This window comes from Eleutherodactylus coqui, chromosome 3, assembly GCF_035609145.1.
Source record: "Eleutherodactylus coqui strain aEleCoq1 chromosome 3, aEleCoq1.hap1, whole genome shotgun sequence".
Lineage (NCBI taxonomy): Eukaryota > Metazoa > Chordata > Amphibia > Anura > Eleutherodactylidae > Eleutherodactylus > Eleutherodactylus coqui.
The window spans coordinates 131,366,923-131,384,276 of record NC_089839.1 but is presented as its reverse complement, the minus strand read 5'-3'; the positions used below and the strand labels follow the sequence as shown (position 1 = coordinate 131,384,276).

Genomic DNA, 17,354 nt, shown 5'->3' with positions numbered 1-17,354 from the left:
ACAAGGCTCAGTCATATAATTTTTCTAAACAATTTTTATACGTTTCAATGCTCATTAAAGCGTTGAAACTTTCACCTCAACCAATTTTTATTTTTACTGGGCTGCCTCCAGGCCTAGTTACCAATTAAGCCACATTAACCAAAGCGATTAATGGGTTTCACCTGCCCTCTTGGTTGGGCACGGGCAATTTTTCTCAGGTACATTAGTACTGTTGGTACACCAATTTTTGGGGGCCCTCGCCTACAGTGTAATCCAATTAATTTTTGGCCCACCTGCATTACAGCTGACGTAACATCAGCTGTGATGGGCAATGCAATGGGATATATTTATGTACAGCCGGTGGGTTCCAGGGAGCCACCCATGCTGTGGGTGCACACGGAATTCCCATTGCGGAGTTGTACCTGCCTGTGACTATTTAAAAAAAAACGCGGTCTGACTGGGGCATGCAGACACCTTGACAGAATGAATAGTGTGTGGTACATAGGTTTCCCATTGCTATGCCCACGTGTGCAGCTCCAGATGGAGGTGGCACAGGATTGCATTTCTCATTGCTTCTGTACAGCATTGTGGACTATCGCCCCGCCCCTTTTAAAGGGTCGCTGCCTAGCCGTGCCAACTCTCTGCAGTGTGTGCCTGCTTTTCCTCTGGCAGACGCACTTAGAAATAGACATGAGGGTGGCGTGGCATGAGGGCAGCTGAAGGCTGGGCAGGGACAGTTTGGTGTGCGCTGTGGACACTGGGTCGTGGGGGGGGGGGTTTGGGCAGCTGGTAACCCAGGAGAAGTGGCAGCGGAGTGTCATGCAGGCAGTGATTGTGCTTTGTTGGAGGTAGTGTGGTGCTTAGCTAAGGTATGCCTTGCTAATGAGGGCTTTCCAGAAGTAAAAGTTGTTGGGGGTGGGGCCCACTCTTGCCGCTATTGTGGCTTAATAGTGGGACCTGTGAACTTGAGATGCAGCCCAACATGTAGCCCCTCGCCTGCCCTATCCGTTGCTGTGTCGTTTCCATCACTTTCTTGGGTTTTGCAGATTTTCACAAATGAAAACTTTAGCGAGCATCGGCGATATACAAAAATGCTCGGGTCGCCCATTGACTTCAATGGGGTTCGTTATTCGAAACAAACCTTCGAGCATCGAGAAAAGTTCGACTCGAGTAACGAGCACCCGAGCATTTTGGTGCTCTCTCATCTCTAGCCTTAATATATCTGAAAATCTTTAAACCTCCTAAATTGCATCCATGATTATATGTAATATACTTAGAAACTAAAAACTGGTAATGACTCATGGAGGCCACTAGGTACTTGGGAACACTGCAATGGTGGTGCGAGGGAGTAGGGGGAGTGGGGATGCTCGGGTCAGCTGCAGGTGCGTGGCTGGTTTTGGGTCGGTTCTACACCGGTGGTGCTGGTTTTGGCTCTGTTTCTTTTGTGGGGAGCTACGCATTTTGCCTCTGTTTCTTTTCTGCTGTGTGTGAACGTGCCCATAATGTTTACCTTATATACATTTATTTTTAGATGATCTAATGCTTGGTAACAAAAGATCTATATAATTGTAAACTTTCTAATTTCCTTGTTTCTTTATTAAAAAAAAAAAATCAATAAAACAAAAAAACATTGGTAATGACATACATGGTTAGAAAACAACGTATCATTTTAGGCTTTAAATGCTATGTAATAAGTATTTACCTATGTCTTTCGAGGTGATCTTTCTCCTCGACTTCAAGACTGGTTGCGTTGCTTCCACTGATCCTGGAGGGAAGGTTATTTCGCGTCTTGAAGAAGGCTGAGTTGAAAGCCCAGAACTTTGTGTTGGAGGGACTGTGGGCATGACTTTCTGCATTTTGATAGATGGCATGAAAGGAGACTTGCTCGGTGACATACGGTTTTCTAGTGAACGCTGAAATGAAGCAGGACTGGGAGCCCTTGAAATGTGGTTTGGCATAGAAGGTGGAGTCTGGTAAGAAGAAGGTGGAGCTCTAGTAATTGGTTGCATGGATCCTGATGGAGACAGGTAAGAGGGCTGACGCTGATTTCCATGAGGTGGCCACTGACCCTCATGGTTCATTCTTTGGTCAGGACCCATTATGTCATCAGAACGATTCATAGCTGGATACGCTGTTGTCTGTTGACTGCCTCCAGAGCCTTGTCTTCCTGGGTATGGGTAAGAAATATCATTACGGGATGTCCACATGTTCTGTTGACTGCCATCATTTGTGGATGACTGCATGGGGCTACCCATTATTTGTGGTCCCATTGCATGTTGCTGCATTTGTCCTGGGCCTTGCATTCGCTCTCTGTTATAGGGATAAGGATATTGGCCTTGTATAGGTCTTCTGTCAGGTCCAGAGTAAGTGTTGCTATACTGATTGTACACATCTTGCTGTTGACTGTTGTATTGCATATTATATAGATCTCCTTCATGTCGCTTTGATGATGGACCATACATGCCATCCATATGGCGTTTATAGTTCTGCAAAAAGACATTCATGACATAAGTAAACTCTTCTCTTGGTTTTGGGTGCATGCTTGGTAGTCTGCTCTAGGTTTGAGAAGACATGACAGGGAAATAGCAGTATAAAAATGACACCCTAGAACTTATACCAGGCATGCATTACTTTAGTTTAAGAGGCTCATTGGAGATGGCAGGACATTGGAGTAAATGAAACCTATGACCAGGTTCATGATGCCTGAACCAGGAACAGCATAAATCTAGGACAGGCAGGTGCACTGAGCCCATGGTTATCTTGAAATGCTGCAGCGTTTCAGAATATACTTTGAAGTTTGATTTAGAATAGAATTTTGAGTCACAGGGGTAGGACTGTGCTAGCCTCTCCACATCCTCTAGAGTGACAATGATCTCGCTATATACAAGCAGTAGGAGGCCGGCGTGGTGCCACCCCGCAACTGGGATCTCCCTTCTGAATCAAACTACAAAGTAGTGTTCAGAATAAAACAGACTAGCTCAGTGTACATACCTGTCCCGGATTCATTCTCCCCGTAGTTTAGGCAGCAGCAACCTAATGACAGGTTCCCTTTAACCGTCAGCGGTATTTGACACAACAGGCTCTGAATGGCCAAAAACTAAGAGTGGAGCAGCATCAATCTCATAGTAGCAGAGAGGTGTCACATCCTCAGTCGGATTATATGATCCCAAGGCTCAGCACATACATGGACAAATTGTTTACACAGCAATGTTTCAACCCACAAGTGTGGTCAGATCTGTCCTACATGCTGTGGCATTATTTTATTTTATTTTTTTAAATCTTTGTATTTTCAATCAGAATTTCAAATTTTCAAAAATTCCCGATTTGACAGGTGGTTTGCACCATGTTTATGCACAGTCGGTTATGGATATAAATCGCACAAACACTACATTCTTATCCTGTTATCCATTTTTGAGGTTTGCCCCCACATAGCTATTTTCCAAGATGGCTGCCATATCCATGCTTGAAGCTACATTTCCCACAATTCCCCACACTGTACTTCCTTCCAGTGCATGCCCACACTAAGTAATGCCAGCTATTGGTCAGCAATCCTGTCCTAAGAGCTGCAGAGATTAAAAAAAAAGCAGTCCCCAGTCCTTACTGAGTAACCCCAACCTATAGTGCTGGAATTCCCACAGAACGTATCCAAGGGCAACCTGGGAATAAACATTTTTGAAGTGCCAGGAGAAAGGAATGGTTTATAGAGTGACAGACACAAAGTCCAAAGCAGAACGGCACTGCAAATTTTAATAACCTTTGATTAACATTCATTTGACAGCAACTTTGTATAATTGGAATACTCAAAGTTTCTCATCTGTTTTCATCTAACACACTGGTAGACGGTGATACAAGGGCGATGAGCAGGTGCTCCTTTCAAGACAGTGGAAGTTCTCCTTGGTAGGGCTAGATTCAAGCAGGACTAAGGCCTCATGTCCACTAGCTAAATGGAATTGCGGATTCTGCAGCGGAGTTTGCCCATAGGGAATCATTGGCCGTCCGCGGTCCATTAAATTGATTTTTGCACCCGCGGATGGCAATTTAAAAGAATTGCGTTTTTCACGCGCGGGGGAAAAAACGCGGCATGCTCCATTCTGCTGCGGATTCCGCGCGGATCGGCAACATTGCTATCACATTGATAGCAATGTGTGCGGATATCTGCATGCAAAAAAAATACTATTTAAAGCAAATCTGCGCGGAATCTGCCGCGGCAATGCGCAGCAGATTCTGTGCGGATTGTATTTTTCAAGTGGACATGAGGCCTAAAAGGAGCTACTGCGTTGGACCCCAATCATCAAGTAAATTCCATCACCCCTCCTCCAAGTGTCCACTAATTTATAGTTGTGACCTGTGACAGTGAACCTTTACATTAACCCCTTACTGAACCATGAGATTTTACAGAGTGCTGAGAGTAGAGATCATCTGTATGGAGAGATATCGTTGTTCAGAGAAGAAATATTGAAAAAAATCTTCAGCACACTTTGTTGTGCATAATACGGGGACTGAGGAGGACAGTGCATGTTCAGGGATTCAAGAACACCAAGGAGAATATACCCATGAGACCCACTGAGTAAGCTGCACTAGGAGTTTGGCCAGAGTATCTTTTAGGGGGTATTCACACAGGTTTGTCCTTGTAAGCTGCCTACTCCAATACGTTTTATGGAAGCTAGCTTGGCCATGTGGCAGCTCACATCTTACACGCAGTATATGCTATTATATCATGGGGCATTTTATAATGATTAAACACTTATGGCTTAGTCACACGGGCGCATCGGCACCCGTACACAGGCGCCGATGCGTCCGTGTGACTGAGCCCTTACTACAGGAAGAAGACGGCCGTACTTCAAGACGGACCACTCCCCGCAGCGCTGAAGAAAGAACACATGACCGGCAATGAAGCCGATCACATGTTCTTTCTCCCGGCGTTGCAGAGACACGTCCGTCTTGAGGTACGGCCGTCTTCCTCCTGCAGTAACACGGGCGCATCGGCGCCCGTGTGACTGAGCCCTTAGGAGAAAATTTATCATTGGTTCTGCCTCTTTTTGATATAATTTTTGTTTTTTGTCATTCATTTTCTCATACTTTTAAAATACAATGCAGTACTTTTGTACCATGCCTGGAAGTTTAATATTTTGCGAGGGAATGCGGAAATGGTTTAAATGGAGAAATCTTTCTAGACATTTTTAATTTTCAACTTTTTTAGAAGTCACAAAATTTGTGCTCAAATCCACTCTAGTGCTGAGCTGGTATAACCATTGTGGGACAATTTATCACAAGAGACATAATTGAAGTCTTTTTTGGCTGTGCTGTTTTTGCCTTCCTAATGCAAAATGCAACAAATTTGTAAAATTGTTGTACTACGTCTGATAAATTTGTTGCATTTTGCGCTGGTAAAGGGAAAAAAAATCATCTTATCTAAGCCTCTTATCATGAATTGCCCCTTAATATTTGCAAAAAGCAAAGAGAAAAATGTGAAAACATTGCACTGACCATTAACTATTACAGTAGTCTTACTTGTTGTTGAGGATACATTCCTGGTTGGTGCCCTCCATATGGTGGTTGTCCTGAAGGGGGTCCTTGCCCTGCATATTGCTGACCAAAAGCTTCGTGTCTAGAAACCAAAGTTACACAATGCAGATTTTTTTAGTAAACATATTTTAACTGATTTTTTTGGAAGAGCAGTCTGCCGGATTCAGCAAGACATTCATTTTACACTTGTCCTGGTCTCACATTTCGATATTACGCCTAAATTAGAAAAAATAGTTTTATTTTAATTCGAAAAAATAAAGAACTTTTGTAAGAAATAAATATTCGCATATGTGAACCTTTTATTCACTAATTTTATTACCAAAGTAATTGTTGAAAGATATATAGTACACATGAGTGAAGATAATGTAACAATCAATATACTGTACAATGGCTACGAATTCACATTCATGTGGCAAAGAGAGGTCGAAACCGGACATGACAATCCAACGTGACAAATATCCAAGACTTGCCCACCAGAAAAATAAAAAAATTGTGTCTATATCAAAATTATCCCCATTACAATAAGGCAGAGAGGAAAGTGTGTTCTGGTTGACATCTGCTATATATATATATATATATATATAATATATATATATAATATATATATATATACATACACATATACATATATATATATATATATACATACACACACATATATATATATATGCCTTAGATGCTGCAGCTGACCATGGCATCTAAGTGGTTAGATAGGAGGTATTCCTTTGTCTCCAATCATGAGTTACAGAATAGTTGTCATAACAGCTGGAGGTCTAGTGAAGACCTCTAGGTCTGTCATCTATTATACCCTACCTTTGAAAATATACACAATAAAAAATAAATGTAATGGCTCTTAAACACTGGTGATAGGTTTTCTAGCGATGCAAGATTGAGGGAAAACACATGATTATGAAACCAATGATTTTCAATTGTTTCATTCTCATTCGCAATGTGGTCACTCAAGCCTTGCTGTGATGATAAAAAAAAATCTGTGATATGGCCAATTGCTTTCAATAGGGCCGGGCCCCATTGTCATCGATGGGAGAAGATCGCAAAACAGCCTTGGAATCTCCTATAGCGAGGAGAGGAGGCAAAGCTACAGGGGGATCTCCTACATATCTCGCCATATTTGGAGATGGCTAGAGGGCTTTCCCAGGGCTTCCCCGAGAGAGGGGGCAGGACTAGAGAGCTTCTCATAGTGATTCTTCTCTAGCAAAAAGAAGGTGCTAGCAGGATCACTATGAGAATCCCTCTAGCCCCGCCCCCTCTCTAGCTATGGAGATTCCAAGGTTGTTTCGCGACCTTCTCCCATTGATTTCAATGGGGCCCCGGCCCCAATGAAAACTATGGGCGATATCGCAGATATTTTATCACACCTGAGCGAACACATTGCAAATGAGAATGAAACCATTGAAATCATTGCTTTCATTATAATGCATTTTCCCTCACTCTCGCATCGCTAGAAAACCGACAGCCAGTGTGTAAGAGCCCTAATGGATATTGGCTCATCTGAAAAAAATCTGAATTTAATGTATTTATCCAGATGGTAATGCCATAATATGCACCCTAAAATAATTAAAAACGAGCTTACTATATACTGCTTCTAAATTAAACCCAATAGTAAGAGTATGCAATTGGCTACTTTGCATGCCCTTGAGATGGCTGCAGGCAGTCTTATATTTTAATTCTGTACATTTGCAGGGAATTTAGAGCTCTGCATCAGAAAAATGGAGATCCATATTTTGTAATGATATAGTATGAAATAAAATGCCATAGAATTTTGGGTCTAAAAATGCCACTGAAATGGTATTAGGCTAGATTCCCATGTAATTTTCAGAGCATACAAATCCTCTGTGGAAATTTACACCATGTATTCCTATGGGGGAGGGGCTGCACCACATCCGTGGATTATACTTTCTACAATACTTTCCATACAGGTTGTGCATTTGGGGCGCTGAATTTCATCATAAACTTCAATGCCATGTAAAATCCCACACAAAAGCCCACAATGCAATTCTTCAGCAAAATGAAGCAAGAGGCTCTGGTTGCATCTTTTACTATGGAATTACTGTAGCATAATTTAGTGATTGTTTTAGATCATGTGCGAATCTACCCTTAAAGGGGTTGTCCCGCGGCAGCAAGTGGGTCTATACACTTCTGTATGGCCATATTAATGCACTTTGTAATGTACATTGTGCATTAATTATGAGCCATACAGAAGTTATAAGAAGTTTTTCACTTACCTGTCCCGTTGCTAGCGTCCTCGTTTCCATGGAGCCGACTAATTTTCGGCGTCTAATGGCCAAATTAGCCGCGCTTGCGCAGTCCGGGTCTTCTTGTTTTCTCAATGGGGCCGCTCATGCAGGATGCCGGCTCCGTGTAGCTCCGCCCCGTCACGTGCCGATTCCAGCCAATCAGGAGGCTGGAATCGGCAATGGACCGCACAGAAGCCCTGCGGTCCACCGAGGGAGAAGGTCCCGGCGGCCATCTTCAACCGGTAAGTAAGAAGTCACCGGAGCGCGGGGATTCAGGTAAGCGCTGTGCGGTTTTTTTCTTTAAGTCCCTGCATCGGGGTTGTCTCGCGCCGAACGGGGGGGGGGGGGTTTGAAAAAAAAAACAAACCCGTTTCGGCGCGGGACAACCCCTTTAAGAAGTAGACATGAAATTGAAAACTGGTATGTCTTCATTAAACGTGTTGTTTTTTTTAAATGGAAAACTGTTCAAGGTGATCATCTGTCAGTGTAAATGGGATCTTAGTTATGTTAACCCCTTAGTGACCAGGCTTTTTTGCTTTTTTCAATTTTTGTTTTTTCCTACTCCCTTTTAAAAAATCGTAGCTCCTTTATTTATCCATCAAAGTCGCTGTATGAGGGCTTGTTTTTTGCGGGACGAGTTGTATTTTTCAATGGCACTATTTATTGTACCATATAATGTACTGAAAAACTTTTTAAAAATTCTTAGCGGAGAGAAATGGAAAAAAACCCCGACATTCCACCATCTTTCGGTGTGTCCTGTTTCTACGATGCACAAACTGCAACAAAAACGACCAGATATTTTTATTCTATGGGTCAGTACGATTATTACGATACCAAACTTATATAGTATTGTTTTTGCTGTAGTACTTGTATTTTTTTTTAAGATATTAAATTTTTTTCAATTATTTTCTGCGGTCATTTTGTGCGCATGATAACTTTTTTATTTTTCCGTTGACATAGTTGAGCAAGGGCTCATTTTTTGCGGGATGTCCTGTAGTTTCCAATATTATTAATTTGGAATACATACGACTTTGTGATCGCTTTTTATTGCGTTTTTTTCTGGGAGACAGGGTAACTAAAAAAATGCATTTCTGGCGTTCTTTATTTTTTTCGGACGACGTTCACCGTGCAGAAAAAATAATGCACTACTTTGATAGATCGGAGTTTTACAGACGCAGCGATATCAAATACATATTTTTATTTAATGATTTAGATTTTTTAATAATAGATATGGCAAAAGGGGGGTGATTTAAACTTTTATAACTTTTTTTTTTTTTACAATTTATGCAGTCTATGAAGCCACCCTGTGTGGATGGCTTGATACGCAGTCTGCTAAGGCAGCCCTGGGGCCTTTCATTAGGCCCCCGGCTGCCATGACACCTGCACGGATCCCCCGATCTCACCGCGGGGGGGCCGTGCGGGACCCCCAAACAGCGTTCGGGGGATTTAAATGCCGCTGTCAGAATTGACAGCGGCATTTAAAGGGTTAATAGCCGCGATCGGCCGAACGGCCGAGCGCGGCTATTGCCCGCGGGTGTCAGCTGTAATAAACAGCTGACGCCCGCGCTGTATGGAGGGAGATAGCGGCGCTACCTCCCTCCATACACGTCCTGCAACTGCAGGACGTAAAAACACTATGGCCCGGTCGTTAAGGGGTTAAGGAATGCATGAGCCTATGCAGCCTGCTAATACTTTTTTATGTATCTGTCATAAAAAGGAAAAGTTTCCAGTCAGATCACTTAGACATTTGTTGTGATGAGTTTTAAATAGGGATGAGCTAGCATACTCGTCTGAGCTTGATGCTCGTTCGAGTATTAGGGTGTTCGAGATGCTCGTTACTCAAGACGAGCACCACGCGATGTTCGAGTTACTTTCACTTTCATCTCTGAGAAATTTGCGCGCTTTTCTGGCCAATAGAAAGACAGGGAAGGCATTACAACTTCCTCCTGTGACGTTCCAGCCCTATACCACCCCCCTGCAGTGAGTTGCTGGGGAGATCAGATGACACCCGAGTATTTAAATCTGCCCCGCTCGCGGCTCGCCACAGATGCATGCTGACATAGATCAGGGAAAGTGCTGCTGATGCTGCTGCTATAGGGAGAGGTGTTATTTTAGTCTTCAAGAACCCCAACGGTCCTTCTTAGGGCCACATCTGACCATGTGCAGTACTGTTGAGGCTGCTGGGAGCAGTGTTGCACAATTTTTTATTTTTTTGTATATCGGGCGTGCAGACAATAGCGTCCTCAGTCTGCAGTCATTTTACAGAGTATAGGGGCAGTACTGGTGAGGCAGGGACAGTGGGAAAGGTGAAAGAGATATACAGGCTATATAGGCAGTGGGCTTTTTCCCAAAAAGTTCAAAAAAATACTGTATTTGGCCTGCCTGTCACTGCCTTCAGTTTACTGCGTCTCTGCTGGGGGTAGTAGTTGGTGAATTAATACCCAGCCTTGCGCATAATTGTTGCCTGCCTCTGTAGTGCGTTATGTACGCGAAGTCAGCCTCCAACAACAGGCCAATAAGCGGCACATTTAATTACAGCGTTCTGTTTCTGCTAATCTCGTAATACACCATGCTGAGGGGTAGGGGTAGGCCTAAAGGACGTGGACGGGGGCGAGGACGCGGAGGCCCAAGTCACCGATGCCCAACCTTTGGAAAGTTCCAGGGGTCCGGGGGATGAGGCTGGGGACTTCCGGCAACTGTCTCAAGAGCTTTCAGTGGGTGAGGAGGACGATGACGATGAGACACAGTTGTCTATCAGTGAGGTAGTAGTATATGGAGTAAGTCCGAGGGAGGAGTGCACAGAGGATTCGGAGGAAGAGCAGCTGGACGATGAGGTGACTGACCCCACCTGGTTTGCTAAGCCTACTGAGGATAGGTCTTCAGAGGGGGAGGCAAGTGCAGCAGCAGGGCAGGTTGGAAGAGGCAGTGCGGTGGCCAGGGGTAGAGGCAGGGCCAGACCGAATAATCCACCAACTGTTTCCCAAAGCGCCCCCTCGCGCCATGCCACCCTGCAGAGGCCGAGGTGCTCAAAGGTGTGGCAGTTTTTCACTGAGTGCAGACGACCGACGAACTGTGGTGTGCAAGGTTTGTCGCACCAAGATCAGCCGGGGAGCCACCACCACCAGCCTCACCACCACCAGCATGCGCAGGCATATGATGGCCAAGCACCCCACAAGGTGGGACGAAGGCCGTTCACCGCCTCCGGTTTGCACCACTGCCTCTCCCCCTGTGCCCCAACCTGCCACTGAGATCCAACCCCCCTCTCAGGACACAGGCACGTCCATCTCCCAGCCTGCACCCACACGCTCACCTCCGCTGTCCTCGGCCCCATCCAGCAATGTCTCTCAGCGCAGTGTCCAGCCGTCGCTAGCGCAACTGTTTGCGCGCAAGCGCAAGTACGCCGCCACGCACCCGCACACTCAAGCGTTAAACGTGCACATAGCCAAATTGATCAGCCTGGAGATGCTGCCGTATAGGCTTGTGGAAATGAAGGCTTTCAAAAACATGATGGCGGCGGCCCCGCGCTACTCGGTTCCCAGTTGCCACTACTTTTCCCGATGTGCTGTCCCAGCCCTGCACGACCACGTCTCCCGCAACATTGTACGCGCCCTCACCAACGCGGTTACTGGCAAGGTCCACTTACCAACGGACACGTGGACAAGCACAGGCGGGCAGGGCCACTATATCTCCCTGACGGCACATTGGGTGAATTTAGTGGAGGCTGGGACCGAGTCAGAGCCTGGGACCGCTCACGTCCTACCCACCCCCAGAATTGCGGGCCCCAGATCGGTGCTGGTATCTGCGGCGGTGTATGCTTCCTCCACTAAACACCCTCCTCCTCCTACGCAACCTCTGTCTCGCAATCAAGATGTGTCAGCAGCAGCACGTCGCCACCAGTCGGTGTCGCGCGGGGTGGCAGCACAGCGGTGGGCAAGCGCCAGCAGGCCGTGCTGAAACTACTCAGCTTAGGAGAGAAGAGGCACACGGCCCACGAACTGCTGCAGGATCTGACAGAGCAGACTGACCGGTGGCTTTCGCCGCTGAGCCTCCAACCGGGCATGGTCGTGTGTGACAACGGCCGTAACCTGGTGGCGGCTCTGCATCTCGGCAGCCTCACGCATTTGCCATGCCTGGCCCACGTCTTTAATTTGGTGGTTCAGTGGTTTCTGAAAAGCTACCCACGCTGGTCAGACCTGCTCGGAAAGGTGCGCCGGGTCAGCGCACATTTCCGCAAGTCCAACACGGACGCTGCCACCCTGCGGACCCTGCAACATCGGTTTAATCTGCCAGAGCACCGACTGCAGTGCGACGTGCCCGCACGGTGGAACTCTACGCTCCACATGTTGGCCAGGCTCTATGAGCAGCGTAGAGCTATAGTGGAATACCAACTCCAACATGGGCGGCGTAGTGGGAGTCAGCCTCCTCAATTCTTTACAGAAGAGTGGGCCTGGTTGGCAGACATCTGCCAGGTCCTTGGAAACTTTGAGGAGTCTACCCAGATGGTGAGCGGCGATGCTACAATCATTAGCGTCACCATTCCTCTGCTATGCCTCTTGAGAAGTTCCCTGAAAAGCATAAAGGCAGACGCTTTGCGCTCGGAAATGGAGGCGGGGGAATACAGTATGTCGCTGGATAGTCAGAGCACCCTCCTGTCTATATCTCAGGGCGTTGAGGAGGAGGAGGGGGAGGAGCACGAGGAGGAGGGGAAGAGACAGCTTGGCCCACTGCTGAGGGTACCCATGCTGCTTGCCTGTCATCCTTTCAGCGTGTATGGCCTGAGGAGGAGGAGGATCCTGAAAGTGATCTTCCTAGTGAGGACAGCCATGTGTTGCGTACAGGTACCCTGGCACACATGGCGGACTTAATGTTAGGATGCCTTTCTCGTGACCCTCGCGTTACACGCATTCTGGCCACTACGGATTACTGGGTGTACACACTGCTCGACCCACGGTATAAGGAGAACCTTTCCACTCTCATACCCGAAGAGGAAAGGGGTTCGAGAGTGATGCTATACCACACGACCCTGGCGGACAAATTCCCATCCGACAGCGCTAGTGGCAGAAGGCGCAGTTCCGAGGGCCAGGTAGCAGGGGAGGCGCGGAGATCAGGCAGCATATACAGCGCAGGCAGGGGAACACTCTCCAAGGCCTTTGCCAGCTTTATGGCTCCCCAGCAAGACTGTGTCACCGCTCCCCAGTCAAGGCTGAGTCGGCGGGAGCACTGTAAAAGGATGGTGAGGGAGTAAGTAGCCGATCGCACGACCGTCCTCCGTGACGCCTCTGCTCCCTGCAACTACTGGGTGTCGAAGGTGGACACGTGGCCTGAATTCGCGCTGTATGCCCTGGAGGTGCTTGCTTGTCCTGCGGCTAGCGTCTTGTCAGAGAGGGTGTTTAGTGCGGCTGGGGGAATCATCACGGATAAGCGTACCCGCCTGTCAACTTACAGTGCCGACAGGCTTACACTCATAAAGATGAACAAAGCCTGGATTTCCCCAGACTTCTCTTCTCCAGCAGCGGTACCTAAACAATACGTAGGCTGCACCTGTAGATGGAAGCATCGTTCTCTATCACCATAAAAAACGGGGACCTTTTAGCATCATCAATCTGTGTATTATATTCATCCTCCTGCTCCTCCTCCTGAAACCTCACGTAATCACGCCGAACGGGCAATTTTTCTTAGGCCCACAAGGCTCAGTCATATGACTTTTGTAAACAATGTTTATACGTTTCAATTCTCATTAAAGCGTTGAAACTTGCACCTGAACCAATTTTTATTTTAACTGGGCTGCCTCCAGGCCTAGTTACAAATTAAGCCACATTAACCAAAGCGATTAATGGGTTTCACCTGCCCTCTTGGTTGGGCATGGGCAATTTTTCTGAGGTACATTAGTACTGTTGGTACACCAATTTTTGGGGGCCCTTGCCTACAGTGTAATCCTAGTAATTTTTATGGGCTTCGCCTGCACTCATGGTACAGCAAAGTGTGTGGGGTTGTCCTACACTTTTGCTACATAAATGTAACTGGGGCCTTGTCTATACTGCAACTACTGAAATGTGAAAGAGACTGTTATCTCCCTAAACTCCTGCAACGGGAATGTTACTGTGGCCTGTCTTGACTGCTACTACTACTGAAATGGAACTAATACTGTGCTCCCCCTATACTGCTGCTTCGGAATTGTTACTGGGGCTTGTCTTGACTGCTACTATTACTGAAATGGAACTAAGACTGTGTTCCCCCTATACTGCTGCTTCGGAATTGTTACTGGGGCCTGTCTGGACTGCTACTACTACTGAAATGGAACGAATACTGTGCTCCCCCTGTAATGCTGCTAGTGATATGTTACTGGGGCCTGGCCCTAATGCTACCGCTGAAATGTTACTAATTCTGGGCTCTGCCTATACCACTGCTACTGCTATGTCACTGGGGTGTGGAAACGGAGGCTTCCCAAAGACATGATGGTGGCGAGGCCATTTCCCACCAATGCGGTTACTGTTAAGGTGCATATAACCACGGACACGTGGAGAGGACACGTAGTGCCTCAAAAAATCCCCCTCCTCCTCCAACAATGAAAAGATTCTTGGCAAATACCTTTGCATTGGTCCGTCTGGTGGCAGTCCAAGAATTTCACCTTTACCGACACAACAAGAGAGCCCCCCCCACCATCCCCCCGCCACAGCCCACTTAATCCTGGCCACAGTCGCCACCACATTCCCACCAACGCGGTTACTGTTAAGGTACATATTAGCAGTCTGACTGGGGCATGCACTGTGGGCCGAAGCCCACCTGTATTGTATGTGACGTTAGCTCTGCTGAGCAGGGCACTGTAATGGGATACATTTATGTACCGCCGATGGGTTCCAGGGAGCCACCCATGCTGTGGGTCCACAGGGACTTCACATTAGGGATTTGTACCTGCCAGTGTCAATGTATTAAAAACCCCGGTCAGACTGGGGCATGCAGGGTGGGCTGAAGCCCACCTGCATTTAATCGGACGTAACCTCAGCTGTGCTGGGCAATGCAATGGGGTATATTTATGTACCGCCGGTGGCTTCCTGGGACCCACCTATGCTGTCGGTCCACACGGAGTTGTAACTGCATGTGTCTACTTATAAAGAACCCCAGTCTGACTGGGGCATGCAGTGTGGGCCGAAGCCCACCTGCATTAAACCTGACGTTACCTCAGCTGTGCTGGGCACTGCAATGAGATTTATTTATGTACCGCCGGTGGGTTCCAGGGAGCCACCCATGCTGTGGGTCCACAGGGACTTCACATTAGGGATTTGTACCTGCCAGTGTCAATGTATTAAAAACCCCGGTCAGACTGGGGCATGCAGTGTGGGCCGAAGCCCACCTGCATTTAATCGGGCGTAACCTCAGCTGTGCTGGGCAATGCCATGGGATATATTTATGTACCGCCGGTGGCTTCCTGGGACCCACCTATGCTGTCGGTCCACACGGAGTTGTAACTGCATGTGTCTACTTATAAAGAACCCCAGTCTGACTGGGGCATGCAGTGTGGGCCAAAGCCCACCTGCATTACAGCTGACGTTACCTCAGCTGTGCTGGGCACTGCAATGGGATATATTTATGTACCGCCGGTGGGTTCCAGGGAGCCACCCATGCTGTCGGTCCACACGGACTTCACATTAGTGAGTTGTACCTGCCTGTGTCTATGTATTAAAAACCCCGGTCTGACTGGGGAATGCAGTGTGGGCCGAAGCCCACCTGTATTTAATCTGACGTTAACTCTACTATCCGGGGCACTGCATTGGGACAAACTACAGGAGCAATACAGCGCTTATGAGACGTGCACAGCTACGCTAGCATAGGAGTCCGCTGTAGGCCCGCGATTTCTGAGGGTTTGTGCAAAGGGCTATGTCCTTGGTGCAGTGAAAGTTCGCTTCCTGCCTAGGATTGCTGAAGCTGTGGGCCGAGGCCTATGTCGTGGGCGCGGTGCAAATCTGCCATGATCAATTTTTTGTTCATGTTCATGCTGTTGGTGCAAACTTAGTTCCCATCGCGGTGTTTGACCTGTCTGGCACAAAGGCACTGACTGACTTGGGTAGAGGGCAGAGCGCTGACGGCTTTCCCCTTGCAGTGTGGATTGAGCTATGCGACACCTTGACAGAATGAATACTGTGTGGCACATGGATTCCCCATTGCTATGCCCACGTTTACAGCTCCTGATGGAGGTGGCACAGGATTGGAGTTCTCATTGCTTCTGTACAGCATTGTGGGCTATCGCCCCGCCCCTTTTAAAGAGGGTCGCTGCCTGGCCCTACCAACCCTCTGCAGTGTGTGCCTGCGGTTCCTCCTCATGGCAGACGCACTCATAAATAGACATGCGGGTGATGTGGCTGTGAGGCCAGCGTGTGGCATGAGGGCAGGTGAAGGCTGCGCAGGGACACTTTGGTGTGCGCTGTCGACACTGGGTCGTGCGCGCGCGCGGGGGGGGGGGGGGGGGGGTGGGCAGCATGTAACCCAAGAGAAGAGGCAGGGGTGTGTCCCGCAGGCAGTGCTTGTGCTTTGTTGGAGGTAGTGTGGTGCTTAGCAAAGGTGTGCCTTGCTAATGAGGGTTTGTCCGAAGTAAAAATTGGTGGGGGGGGGGCCCACTCTTGCCGCTATTGTGGCTGAATAGTGGGACCTGGGAACCTGGAATGCAGCCCAGCATGTTGGCCCTCGCCTGCCCTATCCGTTTCTGTGTCGTTTCCAGCACTTTCTTGGGTTTTGCAGATTTTCACAAATGAAAACCTTAGCGAGCATCGGCGATATACAAAAATGCTCGGGTCGCCCATTGACTTCAATGGGGTTTGTTACTCAAAACGGACCCTCGAGCATCGCGAAAAGCTCGACTCGAGTAACGAGCACCCGAGCATTTCGGTGCTCGCTCATCTCTAGTTTTTAACAGACCATTTTTTTTTGTTTTGTTTAAAGTATAGCTCTATTTTACAATGTGCAGTTGTATTAAACTGATCTGTTAAACGGATACAAACAGAATAGCCTCCGTTTGTGTCCGTCCCCCAATTGACAGCAACATAAAAAAAAAAAAGGTCAATTTCATTCGGTTTCTATTATTTAGGATACAAAAAGATAGAAAGAGTAGAAGGCGGCAACTGAAGCAAACTAAGAAGAAGAAAAAAAAAGGCCCATTTAAATCAATAGGGATTATACAGGATGCATTTTTTCCATTTTTCTGCTCTTAGGACAGAACAAAAAAATGGACTACTGAACACCGATGTGAACACAGCCGAACACTAGAACACAAGGCAAGTTTGATGCCAAGCATGAGAGCAATGACTTCCGTACCTTTATAACTTTTTTTAAGCAAATGGAAAGAGGCTGTTTGTGAAAATGTTCTCCATTTGCCTTCAAGCCAAGGAAAGGGAAGAATTCTATAAGCATTTTCTCTGTATGAATAAGTTGCTGAAGGTCTATGCACTTCAAAAAAGGAGACTAAAAAGAAATCATTTGAACTATAGGATATTCACTTTTCACACCCATTTAACATCTCTCTCCTATTCTACTTGTCTGGATACATCTATTGATAAAATGAGCCTTTCATGTATTGTTGATGCAATAAAGGTGGTCTTCTCT

The 17,354-nt window shown here is 47.0% G+C and overlaps 1 protein-coding gene across 12 annotated transcripts in view; it reads right to left on the bottom strand.

Annotated features, from left to right (window-relative positions):
- Nucleotides 1-17,354, bottom strand: part of ARID1B (AT-rich interaction domain 1B) — a 490,608-nt gene that overhangs the window by 16,336 nt on the left and 456,918 nt on the right. For all 12 annotated transcript variants that reach the window (XM_066596068.1, XM_066596069.1, XM_066596077.1 and 9 more), the window contains 2 exons: nt 5,491-5,587; nt 1,682-2,465 (listed from right to left, as the gene is read on the bottom strand). In XM_066596068.1, coding sequence (XP_066452165.1) covers nt 1,682-2,465; nt 5,491-5,587 — 881 coding nt within the window. The remainder of the gene's footprint in view (nt 1-1,681; nt 2,466-5,490; nt 5,588-17,354) is intronic.